The 24,097-nt window shown below is 41.3% G+C and overlaps 1 protein-coding gene across 2 annotated transcripts in view; it reads left to right on the plus strand.

Moving 5' to 3' along the window:
* The window catches only part of tp53bp2a (tumor protein p53 binding protein, 2a), an 81,969-nt gene that overhangs the window by 55,994 nt on the left and 1,878 nt on the right, over positions 1–24,097 (plus strand). For both annotated transcript variants that reach the window (XM_061940695.1, XM_061940771.1), the window contains 8 exons: positions 2,802–2,894; positions 2,992–3,113; positions 3,183–3,561; positions 7,924–8,753; positions 10,752–10,889; positions 14,905–15,038; positions 18,102–18,268; positions 18,348–18,547. In XM_061940695.1, the coding sequence (XP_061796679.1) occupies positions 2,802–2,894; positions 2,992–3,113; positions 3,183–3,561; positions 7,924–8,753; positions 10,752–10,889; positions 14,905–15,038; positions 18,102–18,268; positions 18,348–18,547 (2,063 nt within the window). The remainder of the gene's footprint in view (positions 1–2,801; positions 2,895–2,991; positions 3,114–3,182; positions 3,562–7,923; positions 8,754–10,751; positions 10,890–14,904; positions 15,039–18,101; positions 18,269–18,347; positions 18,548–24,097) is intronic.

The following is a 24,097-nucleotide window of genomic DNA, read 5'->3' on the forward strand; positions in this document are numbered from 1 at the left end:
TCACAACGTGATGTCACATCGGGAAGCAATCCGCCATTTTCTCAAACACCGAGTCAAATCAGCTCTGTTATTTTCCGTTTTTTCGATGTCAGCAGGCCAGGGAAGCTAGGGTCGATATTCTTCTCTTGATCATCTTCGGTGGCATAAGGGACGGTGTGAGCCAAGACATCCAGGGGGTTTAGCTCGCTCGTCTGCGGGAACAAACTGCCGCCATTGCTTGCCGTGCTACCGAGGTCCTTTGTCCCTGAATTGCTCACACACTCCGGCAGATTCAATGGGGGTCTGGCGGCAGATTTCTTTGACTTTATCGTTGGAAATGCATCTGCTTTGAGTGTCGCAGGATATCCACACATTCTTGCCATCTCTGTCGTAGCATAGCTTTCGTCGGTAAAGTGTGCGGAACAAACGTCCAATTTCTTGCCATTTTCGCATCTTTGGGCCACTGGTGCAACTTGAATCTGTCCCTGTTCGTGTTGTTACACCTTCCGACAACACACCGACGAGGCATGATGTCTCCAAGGTACGGAAAACAGTTGAAAAAACGGAAAATAACAGAGCTGATTTGACTCGGTGTTTGAGAAAATGGCGGATTGCTTCCCGATGTGACGTCACGTTGTGACGTCATCGCTCCGAGAGCGAATATTAGAAAGGCGTTTAATTAGCCAAAATTCACCCATTTAGAGTTCGGAAATCGGTTAAAAAAATATATGGTCTTTTTTCTGCAACATCAAGGTATATATTGACGCTTACATAGGTCTGGTGATAAAGTTCCTCTAAAAAGGTGATAAACACGAATACATTCTGAGAAAGCTGTCATAGCGAAGTACGAAGGTGTGATGCTTATCGTCGTTTTTGTCAACAAGATTTGGCAAAGGGTAAAAGTGATGTTAGATGTTCATTTATCAGTTGTCATTTTAGGCACTTGTGTAATTTATTTAGGAAAAAATTTGGCCTTTTGAAAAGTTTACTACCAAAAAACTGAGGAATCACCATAAACTTTACCAAGGGGTTTGCAACATTAAACATTTTTTAAATAAAAACCTAGAAAAAGTAGATGACAAGCCAGGGAAACAATAAGAATGATTTATGTGTTTAAAATACAGTATATTACTTTCCTTGATAGCCACTTCGTTGTTTTTCTTTTTCTCTAAGCAGCCCGTTTGTTGTGTGCATTTTGATTCTTGGATGTTCTATTTGTAAAATTATTCAAGAGGGGACCTGGACTTTCTGTGGACCCCTTTAACCTCTTAGGCTATCTTGATTTATTTCTTTAATAAATGCATCGTCCACAGAGGCCATGTTCTTGCTCGAGCCTCTGAAAGAGCTTCGGGCCAAGAGAAAAGGTAGAAACAATAAGTGTTTGATGTGTATCTGTGCTTTTTTCTTTTTATTTAGCTTTGTTGTCCTGCTGGATATTGACTTTTCTTTTGTGACACTTTTCCCAGTTTCCCCTTTAAATGGGTTTTGATGTGCATTATCGGCGCTAAGTGTGAAGATGCAATGTGTGTGTGTGTGTGGTTTGTCTGAAAGTCTGCGGACATTCTATGTCAGGGGTGTCCAAACTTTTTCCACTAGGGTTGCAAAAACAAATCATAAATAAATGATAAATGGGTTATACTTGTATAGCGCTTTTCTACCTTCAAGGTACGCAAAGCGCTTTGACACTATTTCCACATTCACCCATTCACACACACATTCACACACTGATGGCGGGAGCTGCCATGCAAGGCGCTAACCAGCAGCCATCAGGAGCAAGGGGTGAAGTATCATGCGAGTGCCATTTTGCTATTTTTAAGGGTTTTCGATATATATATATATATATATATATATTTATTTTTTTATTTTTTTATTTTTTTATTTTTTTTTACCTTTAGGGCTTCCCTGACGTTTGGTTCTGGGGAACCTGAAGGGTTTCAGTCATAAAAATGTTAAAAATAAGTCATATATTATTATTATTATATTATTTTGGATCAACTTCAGGTCTGTTGATATAAAGTTGAAAACATGTTGGGGTTTTTTTAAGTTGTATGCCCTTTCTGTCAAAACCTTGTTTTTAAGGCAAAAACACAAAATATGCCATATTTTCCCTTAAAAATATTTCCATGGGGAACATTTGATGCAAAGTAATTGGAGCCCTAAATAGGTCAATAATTCACAACAACATTGATTTGAATTCTTTTTTTTTGTTTTTTTTGAGCAATGACAGTTTAATAAAAAAAACACTTAAATTCTTAGTGATCCAAAAGGGCCTACTCATAAAAGTGTTTAAGTCATAATTATTATTTTTTTTTACTTTCAATGCTTAATCAAGTCTCTAGATAATCTTCATTTATTTGTCGATTATAAGTTTTCGTTGATTTGTCATGTTTTTTTGGATTTGTTTTATGCCTTTTTTGTAAAAAAAAACATATGCTTTTTTTAATATGGCCAACACAAAATATCTGTATTTTAAAGTGGAATTTTTAATTTGAAGTAATTGGAGCCTAATTAGGTAAATAATTCAGAACATTATTGATTTTGGTTAATTAATTTTTCAGAAATAACAGCTTAATAAAAAACAGCCTACATTTGTGTTATTATAGTCAACATAGCAACTTTTTCTGGTTCAATTTCCTGTGTTCGCTCTTCTACTTTTTCCATGTTATTTTTTTAAATAGTATTTAAAATGTGTTGCTCCCGGTCCACAATTTGGACATCCCTGTTATGTGTCAATGCTGAGACCTCAGTCAAGCAACCAGGACAAAAACAAAAAGATATTTACAGTTTTTTATTCATCCTCTCGTCTCTTCTGTATTCTTTAGGGAACCAGTCATCAAAACCAGAGTCCAATACGAACGGTCATGGTCCAGCTTCAACACTTCCACGAATGACCTCTCACGCCCACAAAGTCCAAGGTAAGAAATACGCACATTTAGCCAGGACGTGCTTGTCCGTAAGAGAAAATCAGGTCACGCTGAAACTTCATTGTGTTTCAATGTGGTCTGTGATTAGATGACACCGAGCCCAAGAGGGACAAGAAGGTACGTCCGTTTTCTATGTTTGAGCCAACGGAAGTTCCCGCCGCTTCACTCCGCAAAAACCAGAGCAGTGACGACCTGGTCAGGGACGCTCAGGTAAGAAGCAACCCTTTTTTACTTATCCCTGCAACAAATAAACAAGTATTTACTCTTCTGTCCTCTCAGTCTGCTCCCAAAGCTCCAGTCAAGATCCCGCCGCCTGTCCCCACCAAGCCGAAAGGCCCAAATGTTGTCCCGTACGGCAAAGCGGGTCTGAACACGGGCACCTTTCCTAAAGCCAAGCCTCACAGCAATCACCCCCAGGCCGCCCACAGCCCTCTCCCACCCTCTCAGAGCCAGACACTCCCTTTACCCTCCAAGCAGGACACTCCGCCCGCTGCCGCCGTGCGACCCTTCACCCCAGAGCTGCCCTCCTCCAAAGACAACAACATGAGCAAGCCGCAGACCGTCGCCGCCAGCTCCATTTACTCCATGTACACGCAACAGGCCGGCATCCAGGGGGCCCTGAGCCGGTGTCAGAGCCGCACTAACGGCTTCGTCAGCGGTAAGAGACTCCCCTTTGCTCGTTCATCGCCGTACGTTGTTGTTAAAAGTACTGTTTCTTCATCTAATGCTTAAAGGTCTTCTTCAGCAATTATACATGGATTATCCAGTTGCATTAACATGCAGAAATAGCCTATAAAAGCTGGTGTTTTCATGCATGTTCTGTATCAAGGGCATGGACAAGGAAAAGGGGCATATTGGTGCTCACTTTATCACACATTTAATAATTTAGTTGTGGCGTGCTGTGTGAAAGCAAACACACTTGCAGCAATATATTATGTGTAAAAGGCAAAGGCGGCAAAAAAGATAGATGGGGCAATTTTGGAATATCTATGAGTGAAAAAAACTGTGCAAATTCAGGGCCTTTTTAGCCACACAACATGCAGTAATGACTTTTTTTGCTTTTAGAATACAGAACAACAAAAAGAAGAGCGAAAGAAGGGAACAAGGACATAAAAAGATTATAACATTGGGGAGAGAGGCATTGTAGGGCTTGAAAAGATTTGCACTACATTTTGGGAGACAGTTTATGAAGTAACATCAATGTATACTGAGCAGAGAACATTGTTTTTGAAAGTCCTTTTTCAAGTCCATAGTTTACTGTTAGACGTCCTGTGTGTGTGTGTGTGTGTGTGTGTGTGTGTGTGTGTGTGTGTGTGTGTGTGTGTGTGTGTGTGTGTGTGTGTGTGTGTGTGTGTGTGTGTGTGTGTGTGTGTGTGTGTGCGTGTGCGTGCACATATGCGTTTATGCATGTGTATATGCATACATGTGTGTGTATATATACCGTATTTTTTGGATTATAAGTCGCGATTTATACTCTGGAGCGATTTATATGTGAAATTATTAACACATTACCGTAAAATATCAAATAATATTATTTATCTCATTCACGTAAGAGACTAGGCGTATATCAGCAATCGTCACACACACGGATCGACAAAGCATGGGCTTCAGTGACAACCGAAACCGCGCTGTACGGATTCAGAAAGGCTGGAATAATTGGAACTGCAACTAACGATGACTCTTGACGTAAGCGACGTACCGATAGAAGACGAAGCGGTGCATTGTCTACCTTTGGAGTTGGTAGAGTTGTTTAGAAGTGACAGAGGAAGAAGATTTCATTTAGCGATTAGGAGTGACAGATTGTTTGGTAAACGTATAGCATGTTCTATATGTTATAGTTATTTGAATGACTCTTACCATAATATGTTACGTTAACATACCAGGCACGTTCTCAGTTGGTTATTTATGCCTCATATAACGTACACTTATTCAGCCTGTTGTTCACTATTCTTTATTTATTTTAAATTGCCTTTCAAATGTCTATTCTTGGTGTTGGCTTTTATCAAATAAATTTCCCCCAAAAATGCGACTTATACTCTAGTGCGACTTATATATGTTTTTTCCCTTCTTTATTATACATTTTCGGCCGGTGCGATTTATACTCCGGAGCGATTTATAATCTGAAAAATACGGTATATATTCGTTTATATATATATACAGGTAAAAGCCAGTAAATTAGAATATTTTGAAAAACTTGATTTATTTCAGTAATTGCATTCAAAAGGTGTAACTTGTACATTATATTTATTCATTGCACACAGACTGATGCATTCAAATGTTTTTTTCATTTAATTTTGATGATTTGAAGTGGCAACAAATGAAAATCCAAAATTCCGTGTGTCACAAAATTAGAATATTACTTAAGGCTAATACAAAAAAGGGATTTTTAGAAATGTTGGCCAACTGAAAAGTATGAAAATGAAAAATATGAGCATGTACAATACTCAATACTTGGTTGGAGCTCCTTTTGCCTCAATTACTGCGTTAATGCGGCGTGGCATGGAGTCGATGAGTTTCTGGCACTGCTCAGGTGTTATGAGAGCCCAGGTTGCTCTGATAGTGGCCTTCAACTCTTCTGCGTTTTTGGGTCTGGCATTCTGCATCTTCCTTTTCACAATACCCCACAGATTTTCTATGGGGCTAAGGTCAGGGGAGTTGGCGGGCCAATTTAGAACAGAAATACCATGGTCCGTAAACCAGGCACGGGTAGATTTTGCGCTGTGTGCAGGCGCCAAGTCCTGTTGGAACTTGAAATCTCCATCTCCATAGAGCAGGTCAGCAGCAGGAAGCATGAAGTGCTCTAAAACTTGCTGGTAGACGGCTGCGTTGACCCTGGATCTCAGGAAACAGAGTGGACCGACACCAGCAGATGACATGGCACCCCAAACCATCACCCAACCATGCAAATTTTGCATTTCCTTTGGAAATCGAGGTCCCAGAGTCTGGAGGAAGACAGGAGAGGCACAGGATCCACGTTGCCTGAAGTCTAGTGTAAAGTTTCCACCATCAGTGATGGTTTGGGGTGCCATGTCATCTGCTGGTGTCGGTCCACTCTGTTTCCTGAGATCCAGGGTCAACGCAGCCGTCTACCAGCAAGTTTTAGAGCACTTCATGCTTCCTGTTGCTGACCTGCTCTATGGAGATGGAGATTTCAAGTTCCAACAGGACTTGGCGCCTGCACACAGCGCAAAATCTACCCGTGCCTGGTTTACGGACCATGGTATTTCTGTTCTAAATTGGCCCGCCAACTCCCCTGACCTTAGCCCCATAGAAAATCTGTGGGGTATTGTGAAAAGGAAGATGCAGAATGCCAGACCCAAAAACGCAGAAGAGTTGAAGGCCACTATCAGAGCAACCTGGGCTCTCATAACACCTGAGCAGTGCCAGAAACTCATCGACTCCATGCCACGCCGCATTAACGCAGTAATTGAGGCAAAAGGAGCTCCAACCAAGTATTGAGTATTGTACATGCTCATATTTTTCATTTTCATACTTTTCAGTTGGCCAACATTTCTAAAAATCCCTTTTTTGTATTAGCCTTAAGTAATATTCTAATTTTGTGACACACGGAATTTTGGATTTTCATTTGTTGCCACTTCAAATCATCAAAATTAAATGAAATAAACATTTGAATGCATCAGTCTGTGTGCAATGAATAAATATAATGTACAAGTTACACCTTTTGAATGCAATTACTGAAATAAATCAAGTTTTTCAAAATATTCTAATTTACTGGCTTTTACCTGTGTGTGTGTGTGTATATATATGTATATATATATATATGTGTGTATATATATGTATATATATATATATATGTGTGTATATATATGTATATATATATATATGTGTGTATATATATGTATATATATATATATATATATATATATATATATATATATATATATATATATATATATATATATATATACACGTATATGCATATATGTGTTTATACAGTATATGTATTTGTGTATGTATGTACAAATGTGTATATATATGTATAAGTATATGTGTGTATATATATGTATATGTATATATAAATACACACACTATATTGTGAAAATGCAAAATTGTCAGAATGTCATGTTTTACTTGAATGCATGTAATTTATTTGCGCAAAACTTGGTAACCGTTTTATCTAAAGTACCGTCAGGGTATATTTTGGAGTGAAATTTGCCAACGAGCCCACTAGTAGAAGTGTCTTCACTCACGTATGCATTGGATCTGATCACTGACCATATAATAAATGATAAATGATAAATGGGTTATACTTGTATAGCGCTTTTCTACCTTCAAGGTACTCAAAGCGCTTTGACAGTATTTCCACATTCACCCATTCACACACACATTCAAACACTGATGGCGGGAACTGCCATGCAAGGCGCTAACCAGCAGCCATCAGGAGCAAGGGGTGAAGTGTCTTGCCCAAGGACACAACGGACGTAACTAGGATGGTAGAAGGTGGGGATAAAACCAAACAAACAAACAACGAAGCCTTTAAGTTAACTATCCGCGGTGAATGTGCATGCATGCTCAAAACAAATTGCGTGATTAATCTGCCTGTATACAGGATTAATGCAATATTTTTTGTGATTAATCACACGAGTTAACTAGGTTTTTTTTGACAGCCCTGATATATATATATACATACAGACAGTACATATACACGTGTCTATAATAGGACAGGACAAAAATATCTATATTACTTTAGATTCTGATACGACAGCCAATTTTCCAGTACTTTTTTCCTTTTTTTGGTGGCATATCCTAGTGAGAATATAAATTTTTCGGTTGTAAAAATATCCAACATTTATTTGTTTGTTGTTTATTTATACATTTTTCTTAGATATTACCTTTTTACCTTTTAGACAGTAGTATCTGCAAAAATGACTTCATCTGAAATACTTTCAGTTCTGATAATGTCTCTAATTGCAGTAGTAATGTCCGCCCAGTACAAGGAGACTGGGACAGTCCCAGAAGATATGTATAATGACCTAACATGTGAATTTTGTTTTTGTAGTGTATGGAAAGCCAGTGATACCCAGCGGAGGATCTCAACACCCAGAGAACCCCTACATGGAACGCCGCTCTCCTGGCCTGGACTCTGAGGTGGACCACAGTGGAGCCAACTACACAGGTCCCAGTCCACCTGAGGGCTCTCAACCAGAGACGGAGCGCATCCCCCGACCCCTCAGCCCCACCAAGCTGCTCCCCTTCATTTCCAACCCCTACCGGCACCAGAGCGATGGAGATCTTGAAGCTCTGAGGAAGAAGCTCTACAATGCCCCGAGGCCCCTGAAGAAGCGCAGCTCCATTACGGAACCTGAGGGACCTGCTGGGCCAAACATCCAGAAGCTTCTCTACCAGAAAACCACCCTGGCAGCTATGGAGACCACAGTGAACACACCGGGGACTCCCATCTTCCCTGGTGAGGCGGAGAAGGAGGGGGAGATATCTGTGGGGCCTCACGTTCCAGGACCTCTGAGTGATGCGGAGAACCACCAGTCAGATGTTTTGGGGGAGGGACAACATGTCCACGTTCCATCCCCAGCAGAACAACCCAGACCACCTATAACAATCATTGCTTTTGACAATGAAGACATCATCCCCCCTCCTCCTCCATCACACCCTGCTCCCAGGCCAGAGGACGCGCTCTTCCCACCGCTGCCATCTGCTGGTCTGGAGGACACCATCCCCAACATACCCCCTCCACCTCCGGAGGGCTTTCTGGAAGAGTTCCCCCCTTACCCACCGCCGCCGTACCCCAGCGGAGGAGAGCAGGACACCTTAGGAGAGGACACCTTTAATATGAAAGCGCCAGAGGTCACCGGTCAAGTCGTTTTGCCCCCGGTAAGAATCACTTTGCCCTTTCTAATACAGTCAAAGTTTGATTGGGAGGGCCGGGTGATTATTTGATTATCACGATTATTTACACAATTATTCGTTCATTTGTAAACATGAGTATTTATTGCACGACCTGGTCGTGGAACTGTGAACCAGCTTTATACTCTCGGCAGGGTCCTTGAGGGTGCATGGGAGTTTGCCCGACCAATCTACATGTGCTTTGTGGACTTGGAGAAGGCATTCGACCGTGTCCCTCGGGAAGTCCTGTGGGGAGTGCTCAGAGTATGGGGTATCGGACTGTCTGATTGTGGCGGTCCGCTCCCTGTACGATCAGTGTCAGAGCTTGGTCCGCATTGCCGGCAGTAAGTCGGACACGTTTCCAGTGAGGGTTGGACTCCGCCAAAGCTGCCCTTTGTCACTGATTATGTTCATAACTTTTATGGACAGAATTTCTAGGCGCAGTCAAGGCGTTGAGGGAATCCCGTTTGGTGGCGGCAGGATTAGGTCTCTGCTTTTTGCAGATGATGTGGTCCTGATGGCTTCATCTGGCCAGGATCTTCAGCTCTCACTGGATCGGTTCGCAGCCGAGTGTGAAGCGACTGGGATGAAAATCAGCACCTCCAAGTCCGAGTCCATGGTTCTCGCCCGAAAAAGGGTGGAGTGCCATCTCCGGGTTGGGGAGGAGATCTTGCCCCAAGTGGAGGAGTTCAAGCACCTGGGAGTTTTGTTCATGAGTGAGGGAAGAGTGGATTGTGAGATCGACAGGTAGATCGGTGCGGCGTCTTCAGTAATGCGAACGCTGTATCGATCCGTTGTGGTGAAGAAGGAGCTGAGCCGGAAGGCAAAGTTCTCAAATTTACCGGTCGATCTACGTTTCCATCCTCACCTATGGTCATGAGCTTTGGGTTATGACCGAAAGGACAAGATCACGGGTACAAGCGGCCGAAATGAGTTTCCTCCGCCGGGTGGCGGGGCTCTCCCTTAGAGATAGGGTGAGAAGCTCTGCCATCCGGGAGGAGCTCAACGTAAAGCCGCTGCTCCTCCACATCGAGAGGAGCCAGATGAGGTGGTTCGGGCATCTGGTCAGGATGCCACCCGAACGCCTCCCTCGGGAGGTGTTTAGGGCACATCCGACCGGTAGGAGGCCACATCCGACCGGTAGGAGGCCACGGGGAAGACCCAGGACACGTTGGGAAGACTATCTCTCCCGGCTGGCCTGGTAACGCCTCGGGATCCCCCGGGAAGAGCTGGACGAAGTGGCTGGGGAGAGGGAAGTCTGGGCTTCCCTGTTTAGGCTGCTGACCCCGCGACCCGACCTCGGATAAGCGGAAGAAGATGGATGGATATTTTTATGATCGTGAAAAGCCATAATCGAATTCAAAATTTGATTGATTGTCCAGCCCTAAGACTGTACAACTTATGGCTGTGTAGAAAAACCAATGAAGTGGCACTAATGGAAAAATGCTGTTTTTTTTAAATCCCTTCACATGTTGGTTCCACAGGGACAGGCCATGAATTGTCAAATCCACAATAGTGACCTGGGTCCACGTTACATAATTGGATAAACCCCATCAAACACTGCTATTGTTGTTTGCGTAAAATGGGCCTAATTCTACTTAGACTAAGTACATGTTCACCCCACTTTCCACACTCAGTCTTATTCACTAAGGCGGACTTTGCGTTTAAAAATAAACACCAGTAGTTTACACGTTCGCCTAATCCGACCGTCAGAGGATTTGCAATAAGGCTTGTAGGTTTTACCCCAAAAAAGGCGACCAATTAGAAATCAATGTTATGGCCCGTTTATCTCGGCAAACACCTCGAGCTCTGTACCTAATCGGGTTGCGTAATCGAGAGGTGAAATTGTTTCTTAAAGCTTTGGATTAACAATGCAAAACAAAAAAAGATCACATCCCTCCTCTTCCTCAGTCGAGAGGGAACGGGACGTGGAGTGGACGCTTTCTTTCTTGCTGCAGTACCCATGTTTTATGGTTGTGTCTTTAGGGGAAGAGGACAAACCTGCGCAAGCTCGGCTCGGAACGAATCAGCCACAGCATGAGAGTGAAGTTCAACCCCCTGGCTCTGCTGCTGGACTCCTCTCTGGAGGGAGAGTTTGACCTGGTCCAGAGAATCATCTACGAGGTGAATATTTCTCGATATATTTTCTTACTTTGGGGAAAAAACTGCAACCTCTGTTTGGATTGATACTTTTGAATATGATTTTGTGTTGCTTATATTTATTATGAACATCCTTTGGGCAGTGTTAGTTTTGACAGCAGTTTTTAAATACATTTTAGTAATGGGCTTTTGAAGAAAATGTTTTTTAGTCAAACTTTAGTCATTTGTGAATTAGTGAATTATATTTATATAGCGCTTTTCTCAAGTGACTCAAAGCAATTTACATAGTGAAATCAAATATCTAAGTTACATTTAAACCAGTGTGGGTGGCACTGGGAGCAGGTGGGTAAAGTGTCTTTCCCATGGACACAGCGGCAGTGACTAGGATGGCGGAAGCGGAAATCGAACCTGGAACCCTCAAGTTGCTGGCACGGCCACTCTACCAACCGAGCTAAATTGATCTAGTTTTATTTTATTTTAGTCGACTAAATTTCGTAACATTTTAGTCAGCTAAAGTACAGTACATTTTAATTGAATAGTAAAATACAGTACAGGCCAAAAGTTTGGACACACCTCCTTATTTCAATGCGTTTTCTTTATTTTCATGACTATTTACATTGTAGATTGTCACTGAAGTTATCAAAACTATGACCCCTGTGAAGTAAAAAAAACATTTCAGGTGACTACCTTTTGAAGCCCATCGAGAGAATGCCAAGAGTGTGCAAAGCAGTAATCCGAGCAAAGGTGGCTATTTTGAAGAAACTAGAATATAAAACATGTTTTCAGTTATTTCACCTTTTTTTTGTTAAGTACATAACTCCACATGTGTTCATTCATAGTTGTGATGCCTTCAGTGACAATCTACAATGTAAATAGTCATGAAAATAAAGAAAACACATTGACTGAGGAGAAGTCACGTGTCGGAACACAAGCAATTGAACGATCCCTCTGTTTTAAAGAGAGGTAGGTTCAATGAGAACAAATGAATAGCTTACTTTATTAGACAGTAATGTGTTTATATGAGTTTGGATTGGGGTAGGTTGTTTTTCAATGGGGAAATACGTTAATGTCTATTGTTTTCATGCAAACATTTAAGCTAGCGAGCAAGTGCCAGTCAAAGAGCATTTATCAATCATGTTTTTTTTTTTATCATTTAATTTAAAACGGTAATATTAACCGTCAGGAGTTTTATCGCGGTGATCATTATTACCGTTTATGGCTACATCCCTAGTCTTTAAGTGTGACGTCAACATTTAGAAAAAAAAAATTAGTCACCTAACTAGCACAGCAAATGTGTGTAAAGTTAGAAAAGCATACCAGCAGTTCATATAGTAACAGTAAAGTAGTAAGTATTAGCGTTGGTAAACTTTCAATTGTGTTGACGTCCCGCTGACTCGCCTGCTGATTGCATCATAGCATCATAAGGGAAAAGTGTCCTCTTTTCTCTCCCAGGTGTACACATATTATGATATGGTTCTTATTAAATGCATAGTATTGCTTTGGTGGTGAAAAATCCAAATTCCCCAATGGTATCTTGCCTATTCCACAAAAAAAAAAAAAATCTGATTGGATCTCCCTCGTAACGTATTTTCCGGACTATAAGTCGCTCCGAAGTATACGTCGCACCGGCCGAAAATGCATAATAAAGAAGGAAAAAAACATATATACGTCGCACTGGAGTATAAGTCGCATTTTTGGGGGAAATTTATTTGATAAAATCCAACACCAAGAATAGACATTTGAAAGACAATTTAAAATAAATAAAGAATAGTGAACAACAGGCTGAATAAGTGTGTGTTATATGAGGCATAAATAACCAACTGAGAACGTGCCTGGTATGTTAACGTAACATATTATGGTAAGAGTCATTCAAATAACTATAACATATAGAACATGCTAAACGTTTACCAAACAATCTGTCACTCCCGATCACTAAATCCGATGAAATCTTCCTCCTCGGTGTCTCTCCTGGTATGCGCCGCTAGCGTCCATTCTTTCTGCTGCTCGATCGCCGTTTTCTGGTGCATATTTCACTACGTCCAGCTTGTAATCTGCAGTATATGATTTCCTTTTCGGTGCCATTTTAGTTCAGCCCTTCTCAGTTTTTATAAGTTACCGCCAATGTTGCTGTGATCTATTTTAATAGCTCCGGCAGTAGCGTATAGCATATAGCAGTTAGCATTCCAGAACCCACAATGCATTTCTGCCATGACCCGCCCCCGCCGAATTCTTATTGGTTGGCGTGTGAGTGACGATTGCTGACGTGTGTGTGACAATTGCGGACATTTTCTTCGTCGCTCACGCGAATGAGATAAATAATATTATTTGATATTTTACAATAATGTGTTAATAATTTCACACATAAGTCGCTCCGGAGTATACGTCGCACCCACGGCCAAACTATGAAAAAAAACCTCGACTTATAGTCCGAAAAATACGGTACTCTTATTGGATACATGCCGAATTGGTCCAACCGATCTACAAGACAAAATTAGATATGTTTGAATTTCTTTTTTCTCAACATTTTCGTCTCGTTTATATTTGTTGACTAAACAGTCATCAGTGTTCGTAGTCTTTGTCAATGTGCAATTGTTTTGATTAGTTATCGTCTCATTTTAGTCAAGGATAACTAAGATGAAAAGTATTAGTCAACAAAATGAACATTGCTTTTGGGTGTCTATAAATGTGTTGTATAAGTACAATGGATTATTAGATTACCGTATTTTCCGGACTATAAGGCACACTTAAAACCCTTTTTTTTGTCCCTCAAAACTTGACAGTGCGCCTTATAACCCAGTGCGCCTAATGTACGGAATATTTCTGGTTTTGCTTACCGGCCTCGAAACAATTTTATTTGGTACATGGTGTAATGATAAGTGTGACCAGTGCAGGGAATAATTTCGCCACACCTATTGTGTGTGTGTGACAGTCATTGGTACTTTAACTTTAACTGTAATAAGAGATACGTGTAGACTGCAGTATGATGACAGTATGACTCAAGTAAACAACACCAACATTTTATATGTTCCATTGAAAATATAGAACATTACACACGGCGCACAAAAATCTATCAAAATGTTTTAGTACGACTTTGGTAAGCTATGAAGCCGCAACGTTTGATGGATTGTACTGTGCTTCAACATACCAGTATTATTATGGTGTGTGATAAGGTAAGACATATTATCTGGCGTTTTGTTTCTTAATATTATGCAAAAGCAACTTTTCTTACCTTCTGGTACCTGCTGATCTGTATTTGGGATCTGCATAAAGCCTGAAAAGTTGCGCGCGTCCGCCTTTGTAGTCTTTGCCGAAACCGTAGTCGATAAGCTTCTTCTTTTTCCTCTATCTTCTTGTTATGGGACATTCATCCTCCACTGTTGCCATTTGTAATATAAAGTAGTGTAAAGTACTTACTTATATCTGTCGGTAAACTCATCATGAAAGCGCTAAAACATACCGGTGTAGTGAGTTTACATTATTCACCCAAGGAACTTTAGTTATTAGAGAGTTCCGGTCGGACGTTTTTTCACGGGAACTTGTTGTTGTTTCCGGATGAGAAGATGCTGCTCCGTTATTGATTGAAGTAAAGTCTGAATGTCATTAAAACAGTTAGCTCCATCTTTTGACACTTCCTCCATCCCCGTCCTTGCACGCTACACCACTACAACAAAGATGACAGCGAGAAGACGCCGCCGAAGGTGAGCCACGTAAATAAGACCGCCCGCAAAACGGCGCATCCTGAAGCGACTGCCAGAAAGCGACTTGAAGATGATCTGTAAAACATAATCCATGCAACATTTTGACCAAAGAACCACCATTACATGTTATGTAGACCACAAGGAAGTGTTTTACATTTAGAAAAATAATAATAATATGACTCCTTTATTGCGCCTTATAATCTGGTGCGCCTTATATATGAAAAAAAGATTGAAAATAGACCATTCATGGGCAGTGCGCCTTATGGTCCGGAAAATACGGTGTTTTATTTGTTTTATAATTTAGTTGTGTTATTCAATTCCATTTGATTTCCTATACCCAGGTGGAGGACCCCAGCCAGCCCAACGATGAAGGCATCACTGCACTACACAACGCGGTCTGCGCCGGACACACCGAGATCGTCAAGTTTCTCGTTCAGTTCGGCGTCAACGTCAACGCTGCAGACAGCGACGGGTGGTGAGTCGAGGTTTCTTGTCGTCCTGCACAATTAGCAACGGTAATCAAAAAGTACAAAAAAACTTAGACAACTAAAACAAAACAAATACTTAGACATAGGTGCAGTATTTAAAAAGTCATTAATAATCAATGTACTTTTCTAATTGTGTCAAATTGCTTGCATTATAGCCAGTAATAGTACATATTGGGATAGCATAATAATTTTATTAACATATAATTATTTGCATTGAAGGCAGAGGAAATGAATCACAACAACTGCAGTTTCAGCACATGAGTTTATTAATTTGTTTTTAAATGATCATCCTAACTGGTATGTACAGTACAGGCCAAAAGTTTGGACACACCTTCTCATTCAATGCATTTTCTTTATTTTCATGACAATTTACATTGTAGATTGTCACTGAAGGCATTAAAACTGTGAATGAACACATGTGGAGTTATATACTTAACAAAAAAAAGGTGAAATAACTGAAAACATGTTTTATATTCTAGTTTCTTCAAAATAGCCACGCTTTGCTGTGATTACTGCTTTGCACACTCTTGGCATTCTCTCGATGAGCTTCAAGAGGTGGTCACCTGAAATGGTTTTCATTTCACAGGTGTGCTTGAAGCTCATCGGGAGAATGCCAAGAGTGTGCAAAACCGTAATCAGAGCAAAGGATGGCTATTTTGAAGAAAATAGAATACAAAACATATTTTCAGTTATTTCACCTTTTTATCTTAACCTCTTAAGGCCCAAGCTGTTTGTTGACATGCTTTTTTTAATTTCTCTTTGCTATTTGGGCTTATTGGACCCTAATTAGAATAACAACTAAGAATCATCTTTTGATATGATGTACTTAGTCCATAAGTACACAAACGTGTACTTCATGTTTAGTGACATGCTGATTCTGTTTTTTACACTTTTTTTTCCAAATTCCATTGTATGTTATATTCTTCTGACACCACCAGATGGCAGTATAAGTGTCCACAAGACCCCGATTCAGTAGTGTACACAATTTTGGAAATAAGAGCTAAAAGGTGCTGTCCACGCATGTGGCCAACTAAGCCTTTAGAGGTCCATTTTACAGATTATCCTTTATAATGTTGACAAAATAATAAAATGATAAATGACACAATATGTTACTGCATATGTCAGCAAACTAATTAGGAGCCTTTGTTTGTTTACTTACTACTAAAAGACAAGTTGTCTTGTATGTTTACTATTTTATTTAAGGACAAACTTGTTCTTGGATTGCAATAAGAAACATATGTTTAATGTACCCTACGTTTTTTTTGTTAAAATAAAACCAATAATGCCATTTTTTGTGGTCCCTTTTATTTAGAAAAAGTATCAAAAATAAATTTTGGTACCAGTACCAAAATATTGGTATCGGGACAACCCTAATTTTGCATAGTAACTAGAGATGTCCGATAATATCGGACTGCCGATATTATCGGCCGATAAATGCTTTAAAATGTTATTGGTATCGGTTTCAAAAAGTATAATGTATGACTTTTTAAAACGCAGCTGTACGGAGTGGTACACGGACGTAGGGAGAAGTACAGAGCAGTTGCGTCTCCCAGTCATACTTGCCAACCCTCCCGATTTTCCCGGGAGACTCCCGAATTTCAGTGCCCCTCCCGAAAATCTCCCGGGGCAACCATTCTCCCGAATTTCTCCCGATTTCCACCCAGACAACAATATTAGGGGCGTGCCTTAAAGGCACTGCCTTTGCGTGCCGGCCCAATCACATAATATCTACGGCTTTTCACACACACAAGTGAATGCACGCATACTTGGTCAACAGCCATACAGGTCACACTGAGGGTTTGAGTTTGAGTTTATTTCGAACATGCAAGCATACAACATAATGCATCACAATTTCCAGTTTCTTATTTCAACATGTTCGAAAAGGAGTAGGAAGAAGCAGAGCTTATTTAATCCTACCCCTTTTTACATAACAGTTGCTAAAACTTTTTGTTCACTTCCTGTTCACAATTTATTCACAATATAAGTAATCACAATAAAAATAAATAAATAATAATAATTTAATAATAATAATTGGTGAAGTAAGTCATATTTCATATGATGAGATAAGTAAGTTTATTTTGAGAATGAATGAATGAATGAATGGATGAATGAAATAAATTGAGAATGTTTGTCATGGTTCTTGTTCTTTGTATTTTGTAAACACTTTAAGCTTGAAGAGTTTCTTGAAGTGGATCATATTAGTACATTGTTTGATTGCTTTGCTTAATCCATTCTATAATTTAATTCCACATACTGATATACTGAAGGTCTTAAGTGTTGTACGTGCATACAAATGTTTTAAATTACATTTTTAAATGTAAAAAAGGGTGGCCGTATAAACAACTTTAACACTGTTACAAATATGCGCCACACTGTGAACCCACACCAAACAAGAATGACAAACACATTTCGGGAGAACATCCGCACCGTAGCACAACATAAACCCCAACCCCGCCCACCTCAACCTCCTCATGCTCTCTCAGGGAGAGCATGTCCCAAATTCCAAGCTGCTGTTTTGAGGCATGTTAAAAAAAAAAAAGCACTTTGTGACTTCAATAATAAATATGGCAGTGCCATGTTGGCATTTTTTTCCATAACTTGAGTTGATTTATTTTGGAAAACCTTGTTACATTGTTTAATGCATCCAGCGGGCCATCACAACACAATTAGGCATAATAATGTGTTCATTCCACGACTGTATATATCGGTATCGGTTGATATCGGAATCGGTAATTAAGAGTTGGACAATATCGGATTATCGGAGATCTCTAATAGTAACACCAATTTAATGCATCAGTATATTCTATTTGGGGGGCAAAACAACTTTGCTTTTGTATTACAGGTGACAAAGAAATAGTCTAATATACCTCAATAATGGATTTATATCATTTTCAGAACGTGTCGAGGGTCAATAAGAAAATAACTCTTCACATTCTCTTCATAATTCAACCTCCGAGCTTAAGTGCTACTTAGGAAGCATATTTTGAAGGATTTTTCCAGATGTATTTTCTCTCCCTCTCACCTTTTAATCATTTTTTTGGACTCATCAGGACGCCTCTTCACTGCGCCGCCTCCTGCAACAACGTGCAAGTCTGCAAGTTCTTGGTGGAATCCGCCGCTGCCGTCTTCAATACGACATACAGCGACATGCAGACGGCGGCCGATAAATGCGAGGAGATGGAGGAAGGCTACACCCAGTGCTCCCAGTTCCTCTACGGTCAGTGGGAATGTTCCATTCCTACTCTTTATTCTGCACGGGCGTGTCCACTTAAGCGTGGTTTTGTGTACGCGGCTAGGTGTTCAAGAGAAGATGGGCATCATGAACAGGGGGGTGGTCTACGCCCTGTGGGACTTCACGGGGGAAAACCCCGACGAGCTGTCGTTCCGCGAGGGCGACTGCATGACTATCATCCGCAGAGAGGACGAGGATGAGATTGAGTGGTGGTGGGCACGCCTTGGAGACAACGAGGGCTACATTCCCCGGAACCTTCTTGGGGTAAGCATGTTGTTATTATTATCTCAAGGAACAATATTGCAAAAGTATAACAATGTACAGGGCGGTATAGCTTGGTTGATAGAGTGGCCATGCCAGCAACTTGAGAATTCCAGGTTTGATCCCCGTCACTGCCGTTGTGTCCTTGGGCAAGACTCTTTACCTACCTGCTCCCAGTGCCACCCACACTGGTTTAAGTGTAACTTAGATATTGGGTTTCACTATGTAAAAGCGCTTTGAGTCACTAGAGAAAAGCGCTATATAAATATAATTCACTTCACAATTCACTACTTGAAATCATTTTTTTTTACCTTAGCTCAGGGGTCGGCAACCCAAAATGTTGAAAGAGCCATATTGGACCAAAAATACAACAAAAAAAATCTGCCTGGAGCCGCAAAAAATTAAAAGCCATATTACATACAGATAGTGTGTCATGAGATATAAATTGAATTAAGAGGACTTAAAGGAAACTAAATGACCTCAAATATAGCTACAAATGAGGAATAATGATGCAATATGTACATAAAGCTAGCCTAAATAGCATGTTAGCATCGATTAGCTTGCAGTCATGCAGTGACCAAATATGCCTGATTAGCACTCCACACAAGTCAATAACATCAACAAAGCTCACCTTTGTGCATTTACGCACAACGTTAAAAGTTTGGTGGACAAAATGAGACGGAAAAAGAAGTGGCATAAAACACGTCCTAGAAAGTCGGAGAAAGTTATAAATGTAAACAAACTACGGTGAGTTCAAGGACCGCCAAAATTAGTAGGACAAAACGGCGCTCGCCAAATACTTGAGTCAGTGATGCATGTTTAATACAAACAGTGTGCTTTATAACAATTAGGGAGGTTTGTGTCATGTTTGTCCTCCTACAGAAACCATATTAAAACAAAACAAAAAATGTTTTCAACCTCATCTTTTTCCATTTTTCATACATTTTTGAAAAACCTCCAGAGAGCCACTAGGGCGGCGCTAAATGCGGCTCTAGAGCCGCGGGTTGCCGACCCGTGCCTTAGCTCATGAACGCATTAAAAATGTCTGTGAATCCCAACTCCGTCCAGTAGATGGCATTGAAACTGCTTTAACACACCTCATACACACCTGGTCTGCCAGAGAATAAGTTAATTTAAAGTACCAATGATTGTCACACACACACACTCGGTGTGGTGAAATTATTCTCTGCATTTGACTCATCACCCTTGATCACCCCCTGGGAGTCTTTGGTATGACTCGGCCAGGGTTTGAACTCACAACCTACCGATCTCAAGGCGGACACTCTAACCAAACACTTTAGAAACACATTTCTCAAGTCAAGAACTATAGAAATTAGAGATGTCCGATAATGGCTTTTTTGCCGATATCCATACTTGCCAACCCTCCCGAATTTTCCGGGAGACTCCCGAAATTCAGCGCCTCTCCCGAAAACCTCCCGGGACAAATATTCTCCCGAAAATCTCCCGATTTTCAGGCGGAGCTGGAGGCCACGCCCCCTCCAGCTCCATGCGGACCTGAGTGAGGACAGCCTTTTTTCACGACGGGAGGACAACAGGGTGACAAGAACTAAATCATCCAGACGAGAGATAAATTGTATTATTATGTTTATCTTACCTAAAAATAAATATATTTATTAATAAAAAAATAAATGTTTACTATATTTTGCTAAAAACATCAAAATTAATTGTATTTTTATTTGTATTTTTTCTGACTCCTTATTACATCCAGCCATAGAATTATACATTAAAATAAACATATTTGAAATAATTAATTTTAAATGATCATAATAATTCATTTAAAATGACCATATTTAATTATTAAAATAATTGCTTGTTTATCAACAACTTTAGCATTTTATTCATTACATTTTGAAGCTCTCAGAAGCCAAGTTATGTTATATTCCTTAAGATTTATTTATGCAAGTTTGAAGTATCAATTATCTAAACACAGTTTTGTTTGCATATTTTCAGGATGTAGATAAATAAATATATATATATATATATATATATATATTAGAGATGCGCGGATAGGCAATTATTTCATCCGCAACCGCATCAGAAAGTCGTCAACCATCCGCCATCCACCCGACCTAACATTTGATCAGAACCGCACCCGCCCGTTGTTATATATCTAATATAGACGATGCAAGGCATTAGTGAGGTTATAAAGCTTTTGCCTGTTAAAGAAAGGAGACTGATCCAATGCAGCACAGACATTCGCGTGCCACGCTGTCACGGCCCAGACGCACACCAGTGCGCAATCCTATGGGAGCCGCGCTGAGCGCACCTCCAAGCGCGTCTCGCTGCCGGCGACGGCCGGGTATGGTCCCGACGCTCCAGCGCCATCCATTTTTAGGGCTAGTTGATTCGGCAGGTGGGTTGTTACACACTCCTTAGCGGGTTCCGACTTCCATGGCCACCGTCCTGCTGTCTTTATCAACCAGGGTGAGCCCCACCCCTTTCGTGAGCGCACTGCGCGCGGAGTGACCCCTGTTACGCGCCCCCGGCAACGGGGGTGGCGGGCAGGTAAGCTGCGCGGGCGGAGCGCGTGGAGTGACCCCTGTTACGAGCCCCCGGCCACGGGGGTGGCGGGTAGGTAAGCTGCTTACCTGCTGCGCGTGACGCCGGCCGCGGCGAAGGTGGACGAGGCGGGGTGTCGGTGCGGTGGGCGCGGTGGTGACCCTGGACGTGCGTCGGGCCCTTCTCGCGGATCGCCTCAGCTACGGCTCCCGGTGGGGCCCTCTCGGGGGAAGGGGCCTCGGTCCCGGACCCCGGCGAGGCGTCCCTTCTCCGCTCCGTAAAAGTGTCCATCTCTTTTTTTTTTTTTCTTCTGTTGTGGCATATGCAGCAGGTGCCTGCTCGTTTTTCGTATGTGGGTAACAACATTTAACTATGTATATATATTTCCGAATTGGTTTAACTGCCACCCGCCTGAATCTATTTAAAATCTTTTTTTTTTTTTTCAATCGCCCGACCCGACCCGCGGATAAAATCTAATTTTTTTTAATTTCATCCGCCCGATCCGCGGATAATCCGCGGACTCCGCGGTTGTGCCCGCAAACCGCGCATCTCTAATATATATATATATATATATGTGTGTGTATATGTATGAAATACTTGACTTGGTGAATTCTAGCTGTCAATATACTCCTCCCCTCTTAACCACGCCCCCAACCACGCCATGCCCCACCCCTGACCACGCCCCCACCCCCCACCTCCCGAAATCGGAGGTCTCAAGGTTGGCAAGTATGCCGATATCCGATATTCCGATATTGTCCAACTCTTAATTACCGATTCAGATATCAACCGATACCGATATATACAGTCGTGGAATTAACACATTATTATGCCTAATTTTGTTGTGATGCCCCGCTGGATGCATTAAACAATGTAACAAGGTTTTCCAAAATAAATCAACTCAAGTTATGGAAAAAAAATGCCAACATGGCACTGCCATATTTATTATTGAAGTCACAAAGTGCATTATTTTTTTTAACATGCCTCAAAACAGCAGCTTGGAATTTGGGACATGCTCTCCCTGGGAGAGCATGAGGAGGTTGAGGTGGGGGGAGGGTGGGTGTAGGGCAGACCTGGGCAAATTAAGGCCCGTTAAGCTTTTCAATCTGGCCCGCCGGACATTCCCAAATATTTTATTTTAGATCTTTAAGATGGAAAGTGTAGCTGCCATTATGATGTGGAGTGATGTTTTCTACTGGCCGTAAGTCTTCAACTATACAAAGTATTTCAATGGTTGGAATCTGCGCTTTTGGATGATATACTAGTTACTATGGTCATCTAATTAGTTACTATGGTGATCTACGTCACAGCAGCTCAGACGAGGCACCAAGCAGTGTGGGTGGGAAGCGTTTCCACAGACACGGAAGGAGATTTTCACAACAAAGTTCTAAAGCTTATATCAGATTGTAGGTGGGTTTATTTTGTACCCTTCGCGTTCATATTTCACTGTTTGCTGCATTTTTGTCGCGTTTCACTCAGTTGTAAAATATGTCGATCGAAAGGGGGTGTGACGTTCATATTTTGTCAATATTCAGTGTTTTATCGTTCATAGAAAAATGAAAAATTACATTAGGTTTTTTTAAGGCGGTCTGTCATAACGTTTTTAGCATTCAATCAGACATTATTGTGAGGTTTTGTATTACCCCAGACAAATTTTTTTCTCTAAATGTGGCCCCCGAGTCAAAATAATTGCCCAGGCCTGGTGTAGGGGGTAGCGGGGGGTGTATATTGTAGCGTCCCGGAAGAGTTAGTGCTGCAAGGGGTTCTGGGTATTTGTTCTGTTGTGTTACGGTGCGGATGTTCTCCCGAAATGTGTTTGTCATTCTTGTTTGGTGCGGGTTCACAGTGTGGCGCATATTTGTAACAGTGTTAAAGTTGTTTATACGGCCACCCTCAGTGTGACCTGTATGGCTGTTGACCAAGAATGTGTTGCATTCACTTGTGTGTGAGAAAAGCTGTAAATATTATGTGATTGGGCCGGCACGCAAAGGCAGTGCCTTTAAGGTTTATTGGCGCGCCGCACTCCTCCCTAAGTCCGTGTACACAGCGGCGTTTTAAACAGTCATACTTTTTACTTTTTGAAACCGATACCGATAATTTCCGATATTACATTTTAAAGCATTTATCGACATCTCTACTGGTGAGTGTTGATGACACAGCTTTGCAACAGTTGATATTCTAGTTTCAAGCATATATAGGTCATCAAATCAAGCTGTAATATCTTACTGAGATCCTTTAGGACCAAAACCCTTAAAGGGAAACATTATCACAATTTCAGAAGGGTTAAAACCATTAAAAATCAGTTCCCAGTGGCTTATTATATTTTTCGAAGTTTTTTTCAAAATTTTACCCATCACGCAATATCCCTAAAAAAAGCTTCAAAGTGCCTGATTTTAACCATCGTTATATACACCCGTCCATTTTCCTGTGACGTCACATAGTGATGCCAACACAAACAAACATGGCGGATAGAACAGCAAAATATAGCGACATTAGCTCGGATTCAGACTCGGATTTCAGCGGCTTAAGCGATTCAACAGATTACGAATGTATTGAAACGGATGGTTGTAGTGTGGAGGCAGGTAGCGAAAATGAAATTGAAGAAGAAACTGAAGCTATTGAGCCATATCGGTTTGAACCGTATGCAAGCGAAACCGACGAAAACGACACGACAGCCAGCGACACGGGAGAAAGCGAGGACGAATTTGGCGATCGCCTTCTAACCAACGATTGGTATGTGTTTGTTTGGCATTAAAGGAAACTAACGACTATGAACTAGGTTTACAGCATATGAAATACATTTGGCAACAACATGCACTTTGAGAGTGCAGACAGCCCAATGTTCATCAATGAATATATTCTGTAGACATACCTTCATGTCAGCAGGCCAGGGAAGCTAGGGTCGATATTCTTCTCTTGATCATCTTGGGACGGTGTGAGCCAAGACATCCAGGGGGTTTAGCTCGCTCGTCTGCGGGAACAAACTTCCGCCATTGCTTGCCGTGCTACCGAGGTCCTTTGTCCCTGAATTGCTCA

This window comes from Nerophis lumbriciformis, linkage group LG02, assembly GCF_033978685.3.
Source record: "Nerophis lumbriciformis linkage group LG02, RoL_Nlum_v2.1, whole genome shotgun sequence".
Lineage (NCBI taxonomy): Eukaryota > Metazoa > Chordata > Actinopteri > Syngnathiformes > Syngnathidae > Nerophis > Nerophis lumbriciformis.